This window comes from Felis catus, chromosome C1 (genome assembly GCF_018350175.1).
Source record: "Felis catus isolate Fca126 chromosome C1, F.catus_Fca126_mat1.0, whole genome shotgun sequence".
Lineage (NCBI taxonomy): Eukaryota > Metazoa > Chordata > Mammalia > Carnivora > Felidae > Felis > Felis catus.
This window is the reverse complement of record NC_058375.1, coordinates 105,712,158-105,724,849: the sequence shown is the minus strand read 5'-3', so window position 1 is coordinate 105,724,849 and position 12,692 is coordinate 105,712,158. Positions and strand designations below refer to the sequence as shown.

The window sequence follows — 12,692 nt, the reverse complement described above, 5'->3', positions numbered from 1 at the left end:
GGTGGTCACAAGAAAGGGGTAAATGTTCCTCAAGTTTAAATATAGACTCAAAAGGAGGTGCAAGAGAAGTTAATCCTGTGACTCTGTGCAGGCAGCAGCAATTTACAGGTTAAAGTCCTTGTTTCATTTTAATCATGAAGGGTGTTCATTTATTAACATTTACAAAGTATGACGGCTTCTCTAGCCTAAAGAGTGGACTAAACTGGATTCTCAGAACCTTCTCAGGGCTAGCAAAAGCAACTATGTTGCACTGAAAACGAAAGTCTTGGACTCTGCCACTTTAATAGTTTTGTGTGTGACTTTGGCAATTCGATTAACCTCTCTGAGCCTCAATTTCTTTTGTAAAGGATGTATGGCAACAGGGAGGTTATAATAAAGCACCATATAAATACATAGGTTTAAATTAAGTGCTTTGTGGGAAAAGCCCCAAATAGATTACTACCAAGTATGCAATTTGTTAATACTCATGAAATACCTCACCCTGGCAAAGAGTAGTGAATAAACTAAGGGAATGAATTCAGACAACTTATTGACACTGACAACAGAGGGATAAACATGACCTCTTAATTTAAGGATACTTAATGTTGATACACTTTTTTTTTTTTTTTTAAACTAAGATATTAGTTTGGGATGCCTGGGTGGCTCAGTCTGTTGAGCATCTGACTTTTTTTTAAGTTTTTTTAAAGTTTATATTTGAGAGAGACAGTGTGTGAGCAGGGGAGGGGCAAAGACATGGAAACAGAATCCAAAACAGGCTTCAGGCTCTGAGCTGTCAGCACAGAATCCATCACAGCGCCTGAACTCACAAGCCATGAGATCATGACCTGAGCCGAAGTTGGACGCTTAACCAACTGAGCCACCCAGGTGCCCTGAGCATCTGACTCGGGTCATGATCTCTCTGTTCATGGGTTCGAGCCCTGGATCAGGTTCTACTGGCAGTGTAGAGCCTGCTTGGGATTCTCTCTCTCAAAAATACATACATACATACATACATACATACATAAACAGACTTTTAAAAATAAAATTAGGGGGGCACCTGGGTGGCCCAGTCAGCTAAGTGTCCCACTTCGGCTCAGGCCATGATCTCATGGTTCAGTTCATGACTTTGAGCCCCCAGTGGGGCTCTCTGCTGTCAGTGAGGAGCCGCTTGGGATCCTCTGTCTTCCTGTCTCTCTGCCCCTCCCCCACTCATATTCTTTCTCCCTATCTCTCAAAACTAAATAAACACTAAAAAATTAGAATTAAAAAAAAACAAAATTAGGATACTAGTTCAAACTTTGTCTTTAGAAAAAAACCAGTATGTGCCAGCAAGAGGATACAGTTGTCCCCCTGAGGGATTTCTACGCTGATTTCTCAGAGGCATCCTGGGAGGTTATGGAGAAACCAGGGCCCCAGTGGGCAGAGTGCATCAGCTTGTGTAAGACTTTGGGGATCTGAAACACAGAAGGTTCTATAGTCACAGAGCTTGAAAAGCTGTTCAACATCTTGGGTACTTTGGGAACTAAGTCACAGGGGCCTGAGCTATTATTGTCTCTCAGATTTGTATCTCCTTGATGGCACTACCCCACACTTGGGAACCATACAGGTATGAGTCACTTTCTGCTACTTAATCCAGCAGACCCTTCAGAACGGTTAACTCATAAGAATTTAAGGTTATATCCATGAGTTAGGCTGAAGTTCACGGATAAAATATGAAGCCTATGAATCCAAGGTTGCCTACCTCTACCACATATATTAAGGTCCCAACAGGAAATAAGACAACATACTCAAAATAACAAAGGACTGATTTTAATATTTTATTTTTTTTTCAACGTTTATTTATTTTTGGGACAGAGAGACAGAGCATGAACAGGCGAGGGGCAGAGAGACAGGGAGACACAGAATCGGAAACAGGCTCCAGGCTCTGAGCCATCAGCCCAGAGCCCGACGCGGGGCTCGAACTCACGGACTGCGAGATCGTGACCTGGCTGAAGTCGGACGCTTAACCGACTGCGCCACCCACGCGCCCCGAAAGGACTGATTTTAAAGTGAGGGCAAGGGATAGGTCAGTAACTGAGGGTAGTAACAGCCTTGGGCCTGAAAGGATAAAGGGAGATAGTGGTTATTCGGAACTGGCAGGAGAGACTGCATTGAGAGGAGCGATGACCTTTAACCAAAGGGTACAGCTAGGCCCAGGGGACCCCAATGAATGGAACCTGGGCAATCCATATACCGATCCAAGTTTTTTCTCTCCCTCTGATCTCCTGCCAGAGCAGGAATCCAAGTGGAACCCAAAGTGCAGGGAGCCCACTGATGAAATGCATGCAGGATAGCCTCCCAGGATAGAGAAAAAGATATAGAGGGAGTAGTAGTCTAGAAGGAAAGAGAGAAGCTATCCAGCATCCTAGAGCTGAAGACCCCACCCAGTCTTCACAAGCGAGGTTACCTTTGACTCTCCTTGTTCAAGTATTGCTGGCCAGCAACTTTGTGGAGATGCCTCCTGAATTGGTTCTGGAGCAAACCTGACTTTGAGTTTGCAAAAAAGGCTGAAGTTATGTCACCCCTGTTTCTTAACTATATGCCCAAAGTTAAGTGAGCAAGATCATATTCTGATTCAAGGACGAATTACACACAAAAGAACACCGATAACAATGTAGGAACTGTAGTTTTATTATTTTTTTTAATCAGAGAGCAGGAGTGTGGGAAGGGGCAGAGGGAGAGAGAGAAAGAATCTCAAGTACGCTCCACGCTCAGCACGGAGCTTGACGCAGGGCTTGATCCCACAACCATGGGATCATGACCTGAGCCAAAATTAAGAGTCAGACGCCCAAACCGATGGAGCCACCCAGGTGCCCCAGAACTGTAGTTTTAGAAAGTATATATATTTTTAAAGTTGAGGGACTCTGAGGGACTCTGGGCAGTCACAACTTTTTTTTTTTTTTAATCTATATTCTGAAGATAATACATATCTTGCAAGATAGGTATGTTTGTGTGTATGTGAAGCGTCTAGCTCAATGGCAGACACGTAGCAAATCGTTAATGCATAGAGGGGCACCTGGTTGGCTCAGTCAGTAGAGCATGCGACTTAAAAAAAATTTTTTTTAACATTTATTTATTTTTGACAGGAAGACAGCATGAGTGGGGGAGGGGCAGAGAGAGAGGGAGACAAAGTATCCAAAGTAGGCTCCAGGCTCGAGCTGTCAGCACAGAGCCTGATGTGGGGCTCGAACTCATAGAGTGTGAGATCATGATTTGAGCTGAAGTCAGATGTTTAACTCACTGAGCCACCCAGGCGCCTCAAGCATGTGACTCTTGACATTGGGTTGTGAGTTCAAGTCCCAAGTTGGGTGAAGAGTTAACCAAAAAAACCCAAAAAACAAAAACACCACCAAAAAAACCCTTAATGCATAGAAGCTGTTATTATTTATAATATTGGCCTCCCTCTCAAACAGCACATTTCTTATAGTAAGAACTTTCTTAAACTTTAGGAGTGGTTATGGGAGCAGAGTGCAGCCCCACGCTTTGCTCAGGGGTCCCTTATAGTTTTTTTGTTTTATTTTTTTAACATTTTTAACACATGTAAATTGTCTGCTGGACATGACTATTAATTTCCCAGTTATCTAGTTTCCTTTTTTTTAAAGTTGTCCCCTATAGTTATAACAAACTTAACTCTATTTATCTATCAGACATCTTGCACAAACCGTATATAGCTGTGGTTTTCACTAAGTTGCTCCCACTGCGACTTTCTCTCGTATTTTCTACCTACTGATCTTCTTGGAGTAGAGGGCTCATTTTCACAGAGGAAATCTTAGGAAAGTTGCCGTAATTCATGGTTTTTTCCCATCCTTTAAGAATACTACCCTTCAGAGAACTCCAGGTTCCCATCTCTCCAATTCCCTTCCAACCTTCCCATGCTCCTGATTTCTCACACTAGGATTTGAATTCAGCAAGACTTTTAGTTGTTTCTCAAGCCTCAAGTTCCTGCTCTTTTTCTCTCAGCAGAACAAAGGCTGTATACACATTTATGAGGTACGCTACCAGATGTACCTTATAATTAATATGTACACAGGGTTTTTGACCATACACACACACACACACACACACACACACACACACACACATCAAAAAGCAATTACCTACACGCAACCTAGTACATGGTAGTGTTCAATTTCCTGAATACTGACTTGGAACCTTGCCTTGGAGGTTCTACTTGTTGAGCACAGATGCTTATATGTCCTTGGCTTTAGTATTATCCTCCTTTATTTAAGAAAGGCATCCTTGGGGCTCTGGGGTGGCTCAGTCCGTTAAGTGACTGACTCTTGATTTCTGCTCAGTTCATGATCTCACGGTTGTGAGATTGAGCCCTAGGTTGGGCTGTGAGCTGAGCGTAGAGGCTGCTTAAGATTCTCTCTCTCACAACAAACAGGGTTGATGGGGGGTGGGAGGGAGGGGAGGGTGGGTGATGGGTATTGAGGAGGGCACCGTTTGGGATGAGCACTGGGTGTTGTATGGAAACCAATTTGACAATAAATTTCATATTAAAAAAATAAATAAATAAAAATGAATTAGAGTAAACTTAAAAAAAAAAAGATTCTCTTACGCTCTCCCTCTCTCTCTCTGATCCTCTCCCTGGCTCTCTCAAATTAAAAAAAAAAATTTTTTTTTGAAGAAAAACAAAAGGCATCCTTTCTGCCAATGGAGCAGCTTTGAGAACACTGTACCCTGGATGGGGACCCCCTCTAGCCAGCCAGATGGGTCTCTTCAGCCCTGGATACTAGTGGGGGTTGAGCCACAACCAGGATGCTACTTGTATTTACTTAATAAATGTATGCTGTATTGGACTGAGATAGCAAAACAGCACCTTATTAACTAAGAATGGCTGAGAAGCCAGCAGAGCAAATCTATTTCCAAGCCTTCTTGAACCTCATGTTCTCCCTCCACCTCATATCTTCGTGTTGACTTTACTCCCACACAAGGCACAGAGTCATCTCCTTCAGCTCCTGTGCTCTCGTCCTGGTTGTTTGCTTCTAGGGAAGGGAGTGGGGGGATGACAGAAGGGAGAAAGACGTAAGTCTAACAAGCCAGTCAAAAGCTCTCTCCATTCTCATTTACCTCCAGTTGCTCTGCCTGTTAAGAATACCAGCTGAGGAGTAGCTAGATAAGGAAAATGCAGAGGCTGTGAATGGCTTACAAGAGACCCCAACAGGGGAAAGAAGACCCTCCCACACCCTCCCCCTGCTCTGCCTTCATTAGCTCAGCTGGACAGAGAACACTTCCTATTGGAATTTATCTGTGATCAGGAACGAGATGCAATTTTTGCCCAGGAGATGGAAAAAACTTCAGTGACACCCTGAAATGGTAAGACTTTGGCATTTTATTAAGAAACATCTTTACTTTAAATGATAGTACAAAAATTGTATATATAATATAGATCTGTATAGGTACATATACACACAAAGGCTCACCCACACACACATACACACAATCCTCCTCATCAAAATCAAACCCTATTAAAATCCTAAATAAAGGGAAGTATATTTAAGCTTTCCTAAAACATACTGTACATAAAGCTGTCAGAAAACCTGAAAAACTGAGGACATTTTCAGAAGAATCTAGGCACCCCACCCACCCTCTTTCTCTTCTCCACTAACATAAATGACCTTGGCAGAAGGACAGTACACAGGACAAAGCCAGAGAAGGGAGCTGCTATCCGTCCTTTACTGCTGATAGACCAAGATGCCTGAAAGCAACTGGGAAGGGAAGCACGAGGTATAGGCTGTGACCTAGATTAACTGTCAAAAACAAACCATTTCAGAATGAACAGAAAATATGTAATAGGGAAGGAGGGGAGTGGAAAGAGGAAGGACAAGGCCCAGAGATTAGAAACGACCTATTAATTATTAATGCCTGGGAAAGACTCAATGAGATAAGACCAATGGGGTCACAGAAGCAGAAGAAGTTAGAGGGGAAGGGGAAGGGGGAGGAGAGAGAGATAGGAAATCACAACTTCCTGCCACTAACAAGCCAAACTGCTACTGTAGAGTCTAGGAATGTCACCCCACCCACTAATCCTAAAGAAGCTCCAAGAAGAAAAAAAAAAAGTACCAGAGGCTCAAAACTACTTAATTCAAACTCACATCCTTCTTGCTCCTGGTCTCTTGTTAAACATATTGGCATGGGAAAGAGAGTACTAAGTCAGAAAATAGCCATCACATAAAATGGAGATCGATAAGAGCCCAGAATAGCATATAGGTGGTCTTGACATATATTCCATTCTGAAGCTCCTTTTCTGGCCATACAGAGATGTCTGCACAAGCAGTAGAGAAGAGGAGACCATTCCCCAGTAAATCTGGATAAAAACTGATTCCTATTCAACTTCTGGGAAGAGGTCAGTATCTGCCTGAAGTCCTCTAGCTCTGGAAGTCTATAATGATGTTTGTGAGGAGACAGCCATACACGTTTTCTCAAAATGATGCTTTCTCAAAAGTATGAGATTTCTAAACTGGGAAAGCAGGTATCCTGCGCCATGGCCCTTATCCAGGGTTCTTCCTTGTACAGAGGTGTCAGGGGTTTTACAGGTGCCAGTCAGCACGCCTACCTGCTGCCATAGGAGTGGATACAGGGGCTTGCTCTGCGGAAGGGCGGCTCCCTCTTTACCCTGGACACCACTCTGAGCTGTTTGGCTTACATGGTGTCATCACTCCACACGCTAAACAAATCTCTGTAAAGCCAGAGATTGGTTTTCCCTGGGGCATGACTCCTCAGGTTTCTCATTATGCCTGTTACAGAGTCTCAGAGAAGGGCCAAAAGAAGGCTTTTTCTTCTTCAGCCCCTTTAGTGAAGCCACAGAAACCCTCTCTAATGTGTTTAATGAAATGAAAATATTTCCAGGTTATACCAGGTACTTTAGAGTTGAACCTCAAATAAACAAAGAGAAAAGTGGGAAAATCTGTATGTATTTATAAATGTACACAGTGATACGCACCCAACAAAGGAGTATTAAAAATGTCCTGGTCACAGAACCCTCTGGTAAATTCATTTCTCTTACATCAATATAAAGAAGTCATTTTGTATGCCATAGATTTCTAACACTACTGAGCAGACACAAAAATGTTAATAATTCAATGGTAAGGCTGAAGACGGGGGGAAAGGCAAAGCCAAAAATAACTACACAGAGCTCTGACAGAGAAAAAGAACATCTTTTAAGGCTCTGGGTTCAAAACACAGAAATCCTAAAGTCAAGTTCTCCCATACTTCCATTAAGAGACCTCAACTCTGGCATTACAATTAAGAGATCCCACAGAGGTAGTGATAGGAAGGGAACGTTCATTTATATATTTATAAGTAATTTCCCTGAAGCCAGGAACAAGAGCAGAAATATTAACATTTCTTTCTTTCTCTCTTGGGGGAAGGCTTATGACCAAAATCAAATGTAGAGCCTAAAATTCATATATTAATACTGATATTGTTAAAGCAGCTTTATTTTAAGGTAGGCAATCATCCTAAATTCCAGGTTTCTCGGCTTAAGCACCAACTCTGAACCACCTGTCTGTTATTTGATTCTCTGTAATCCAATCTTGCCAATAAACCAGGTGAATCCACCAACCCAGAAGAATCTAGCAACATTTTCCCAACATCCATTGCTGATCCAGAAGGATATGCTAAATCATAAAATGGTACTGCCATTAATGCATTTAATATTTAACTTCTAACTACTTCAAGCGATCCTGACCTACCGTTCTCTTCAAGGAAATACAAAGTGGAGACGAAATCCTATTTCTTTTCCTAGGGATGCTAAACAGTGTATTTCAAGTAAATAACAACAAATACCTTTTTGCTACCCACCCCTTTCCAGACATTTCTCTTTTCTCTTTCCCTATCCCAACTCCCTATCTCAGAGACCCCATCATCAAAAATGACTTGGACTGTAGTAAAGATTTTTCTAGGTGAGAATGACAGCCTCCTGCAGAAAGAGAATAGTAAGAATTTCTAAACAGTTCCCCAAAGCAGTAAGGAGCTATGCTCAGCAGGGAGTGTTGGATGGCAACTCCTGTCCCCAATCAGAAGCTACCCCAAAGAGTGAGGGGGCTGGGCCTGGATATCGTCTGCAGAGTTAACCTCCACCCCCTTAACAGGAAAGGAAAAAAAAAAAAAAAAGAATTAAAGTCAACATATACGCAAAGAACATTAGGAAATCATACCTAAAATGACCCTCTATCTCTATCTCTGTTGTTAAGCTAAGGCTCTGAAAAGGCACACAATAGCAGCTTATTGTTAGCACCTGGTTCACAAAGGGACTCAGAAAAAAGAAAAACATCACACACACACACAAAAAGGATGATTTGGCAGCAGAAGGCACAATTGTCCCCTCACCCTTACCTACGCTCCTCCACTGCGTTTCATCAGCCACCCTCCCCCACCCCCCCAAACCCAGAGTAATCTCTCAAGTCCCCGGAGAAAACCTAGTTTTATGGTGGCCAGTAGCCAAGACTCATTTCAAAACTAGTATTTTTGCCTATAAGCCTCTACTAGCCAATTCTGTTTGCTAAATCTGGTTTGGGGAGTTATGTTTTCAGTCTATTTTGAGCCCCAAGTGATTCTGCACCTCTGGAAAACTGCAGCAAATTACTTCACTAATCAAGGTAAATAGAGCCATGTTAACTGTCAAGTTTTATTCCAGATTAAAAATGTATGTTTTCCCCATGATCGCTAATTAAGAAAACCGTATTCTAAACAGTCATTCAAATGTTTACTTGGCACATCTCCCCCTGGTTTCTTCTTCTAATTTACAATAAAGCAAGCAAGCAGGTCGAGAATGATGAGGGCCCAATTTCAAAAGCAGTAACTTCTGTAATGTAACCTCTCCACAACCTCTCTCTCTCCAGCCATCCCCCCTTTCTTTTGAAAAAACTCCAAACTGGCACACGAAGAAAACCCAGCAATGAAACACTTTCCAGTAGTGTCTAGGCAGAGGGAGCAGGCATAGCGGTAGAGAAGGGAGTCAGGCAGACAAAGTTATCAGGCTAAAAGTTCTGGCTCCTTACTTTATGACACTGCTGATTTTTACTCCCTTTGCCATCACACACCGAGCACCTATAAGGCACGAAAGCTGTGCACAGGGCCCGACCTTAAGGAAACAGAACAAGTTACTCATCCGAAGTGAAACATAAAATTCCAACAACACCCTCAGCACTCACCTGTCCCCTGACTTCTTTTGCAATTAAGAGGATACCACGTAAACTCCACAGAAAGGCACACTTAGAAAACGCCACACAATTTTATAAAATTAAAAAGTTGATATTAAACCTTGGTATTATATAAATAAGTGTTTGGAAGCAAGTTGTTCTAGCAACAGACTACCCTCCTGATGGTGATTTTATAAAATCCAGCCAGAGCAAAGTTTGGATCTCGAGACCAGATTGTTTCATAACCCCACAAGCTCTTTCTGGCCACCTTCCAGCGTTGTGGAAGCACAGCCTGGAGGATTTTGGATTGACATACACTTCTCCCACGTAAACAAGTTCTCTTTCCTTTCCAGTTTTTAAATATTCCACTTCAGTTTCTTAAACTGGCATCTGAATTATGGACACATAATGGATGCAGAGTTAGTGAGGCAATTACCAATTTCTTTTCAGTGAAGTGAGCTCAGGACAGAAGGGAATGCCTGCTCCTTTGGAAGTGGAATAGATCTCTTTCTCTTCCCAAAAGCTTGCTTCTAACTCCCCTCCCAGTTAGTTTCCTTCTCTACCAGGTACACATCGATCTAAGGCATATAATAAGGTCACCTGATGGTACGATTATTAAAGGCCCTGTGTGTGTTCATACTAGGAATGTTATCTTAAAATCTTCTGACAGAAAGTCAGTTGTTTAAAAAACAATCAACCCACAATATCCAGCACTCTTTTACCTCTAAGCTTAAAGCAGTGATGATGGGAGCTGGAAATTTGGTCCTTATTCTTTAGGTCCCCCAGAAGAAGTATTCCCCTGATTTGGCTTTGCATTTTCCAGTTGCACAGCAAGCCTTCCTGAGTCCAAGCACTGTGCCCTGCTATAGTTTTCTTCTTTAGGACATCCTTTCTTCTTTAGGACATGACTACACAATGTGAGTCCTCTGTATTTTCTTTTAAAAAGAGGAAAAAGACGGACACAGTCCAAGTTGTGGCCCTCGCATATTAAGATGAAACAGTTTCTATGGAAACTCCCGCATGCGGCCCTGTCGTCCCTGCGGCCCCCGAGGTCACTCCCGCATCTCTCTCTTTCAACTCTCCCTCCGTAACCACCACGGCATCTACCTCCGCCACCTCTTCGACCATGGTGAAATCAACTCCGTTGGGCTGCTGTCGGGCCATGGCCTCTAGCTTGAGGCGGTACTGTTCTGCCTCCTGCTCTTTCTTTAGGAGCTGGTGTCGGTACTCCTGAGCTCTTCGATTGGCCTCCTGGAGCTGCTGCTGTAGGAGCTCTCTTTCGGTGCCCTCCTGTAAAAGGAGACCGCATCACTGCCAGGTAAGAATTCCTGATCCCTGGTCATCCAGAGAGTAGACAAAAATATAAACAAGGGGGGCACCGGGGTGGCTCAGTCAGTTAAGCGTCCGACTTCGGCTCAGGTCATGATCTCACAGTTTGTGAGTTCCAGCTCCACCTCGGGCTCTGTCCTGACAGCTCAGAGCCTGGAGTCTTATTCGGATTCTGTGTCTCCCTCTCTCTCTGCCCCTCCCCCAGTCATGCTCTGTCTCTCTCAATAATAAATAAACATTAAAAAAATTTTTTTTTAATATATATATGTAAAGAAGGGTCCAGGCCTTCTTCCAAGTTTGCCTTTTGAGTATTTCCTGTCTCTTCTCTCTACCACTCCTAAACACATTACCTTGCTTTCCTCCCCACTGTTTGTCATCTCTTCTATCCTTGGTTTCTTAGTCAGGGGCAACTTCTCTGCTTCTTCTTCCTCTTCTTCTTCAATTACAGTCTCTTCTGCAACCTGACCAGCAGGTACAGTTAGAACTACAAGCCAAAGGACACCAATTGGAGATAATGAATACATAGTAAAACAAAGAGGTTTTGCCTACTTTCAAGTTTGTTTTTTTTAATTTTTTAAATTTCTTTTGAGAGAGAGAGAGAGAGAGAGCGCAAGCAGGGGAAGGGCAGAGAGAGAGGGAGAAAGAATCCCAAGCGGTCTCCACACTGACAGGCGCCTCACTGACTCCTACTGCTTGCTTTAAATTAGAAAATAAACTGTAAGATGTTATCTGAAATCTTATTGTTCATATCTCTTCGGATTTTAGAATCAACAGGTAAAGCACAGCCTTACACAGAAAGGATTAGAGAGGCAAATCTGGAAGCCATGCAGTCAACAACTAGGTCTGAGGCTCTTATATAAAGATGTCTCACTCTAGGTTAGAAGCTATGGCTGAGAAGCTTACAATTCTTTGCTTTTATTTTGTTTTTTTTAATGTTTATTTATTTTTGAGAGAGTGGGTGGGAGGGGTAGAGAGAGAGGGAGACACAGAATCTGAAGCAGGCTTCCGGCTCTGAGCTCTCAGCACAGAGCCCGATGCGGGGCTTGAACTCACAAATGATGAGATCATGACCTGAGCCAAGGTCAGATACTTAACCGACTGAGCCCCCAGGCACCCCGCCTTACAATTCTTTAGGAGTGACTTGTCTAAAGAAGGCCTGATGTCTTTACATAAGATTTTTAAGAAACTTCACATGAAAGCAGCTGGCCATTCACTGTATCTAATTTGCTTAGATATTTATAGATAAGTGAGTGAAGGGTCAAAACACATATCCTGCACTACACATCTATCAGTATGGCTAGAATTTTAATAATACCAGATACTGACGAGGATGTAGAAAAACTGGATTATTCATAAATTGCTGGTGGGAATGTAACACTGTACAGTCACTCTAAGAAACAGTTTGGCAGTTTCTTACAAAACTAAACATGCACTTACCATGCAACCCAGCAACTGCACTTTTGGGCATTTATCCCAGAGAACTGAAAATTTATGTTCCCATAAATCCTGTACAGTATTGGTCATAACAGCTTTATTCATAGATAGTCCAAAACTAGCAACACACTTAAATGTCCTTCAATGAGTGGTTAAACTCCATACCATGGATACTACTTAGCAATAAAAAGGAATGAACTACTGATACAAACAGCAACTTGGATAGCTCTTAAGGGAATTATGCTGAGAGAAAAAAACCCAATCTCAAAACGTTATATATTACATGATTCCATTTATATAATATACTTTTTTAAATTAATTAATTAATTTAGAGAGAGACAGAGAGAGCAAGAGGGAGAGGGGCAGAGAGAGGGAGAGAGAGAGAATGCCAAGCAGACTCCGCACTCTCAGTGTAATGTGGGGCTTGGACTCATGAACTGCGAGACCAAGAGTTGGACGCTTAACTGACTGAGCCACCCAGGCGCCCCTATAATGTTCTTGGAATGACAAAAGTATAGAGGTAGAAAACAAATGAGTTAGTGGTTGCCAGGGGTTAGGAATGGGGTGGGAAGGGAGAGGGCTGTGGACATAAAAGTAGCACAAGGGATCCTTGTGATTGAACTGTTCTCTGTCCTGACTGTGGTGGTCCTAGAACAAATCTATACATGTATTATCCTGCATAGAGCTAAGTATATACACAAATTAATGCATATAAAATTGGAAAAATCTCAATAAGGTTGTTAAACTGTATCAATGTCAATTTTC

General features: G+C 42.5%; 1 protein-coding gene across 5 annotated transcripts in view; it reads right to left on the bottom strand.

Moving 5' to 3' along the window:
• Positions 1-4,564: 4,564 nt before the first annotated feature.
• GABPB2 (GA binding protein transcription factor subunit beta 2) overlaps positions 4,565-12,692 on the bottom strand; it is a 37,254-nt gene continuing 29,126 nt past the window's right edge. For 4 of the 5 annotated variants that reach the window (XM_019837807.3, XM_006935106.5, XM_006935107.5 and 1 more), the window contains 2 exons: positions 10,844-10,977; positions 5,334-10,454 (listed from right to left, as the gene is read on the bottom strand). In XM_019837807.3, coding sequence (XP_019693366.1) covers positions 10,152-10,454; positions 10,844-10,977 — 437 coding nt within the window. In that variant the 3' untranslated portion in view covers positions 5,334-10,151. Of the gene's footprint in view, positions 5,007-5,333; positions 10,455-10,843; positions 10,978-12,692 lie in introns of those variants that run through there. The other variant, XR_006583027.1, reaches the window with a different exon arrangement.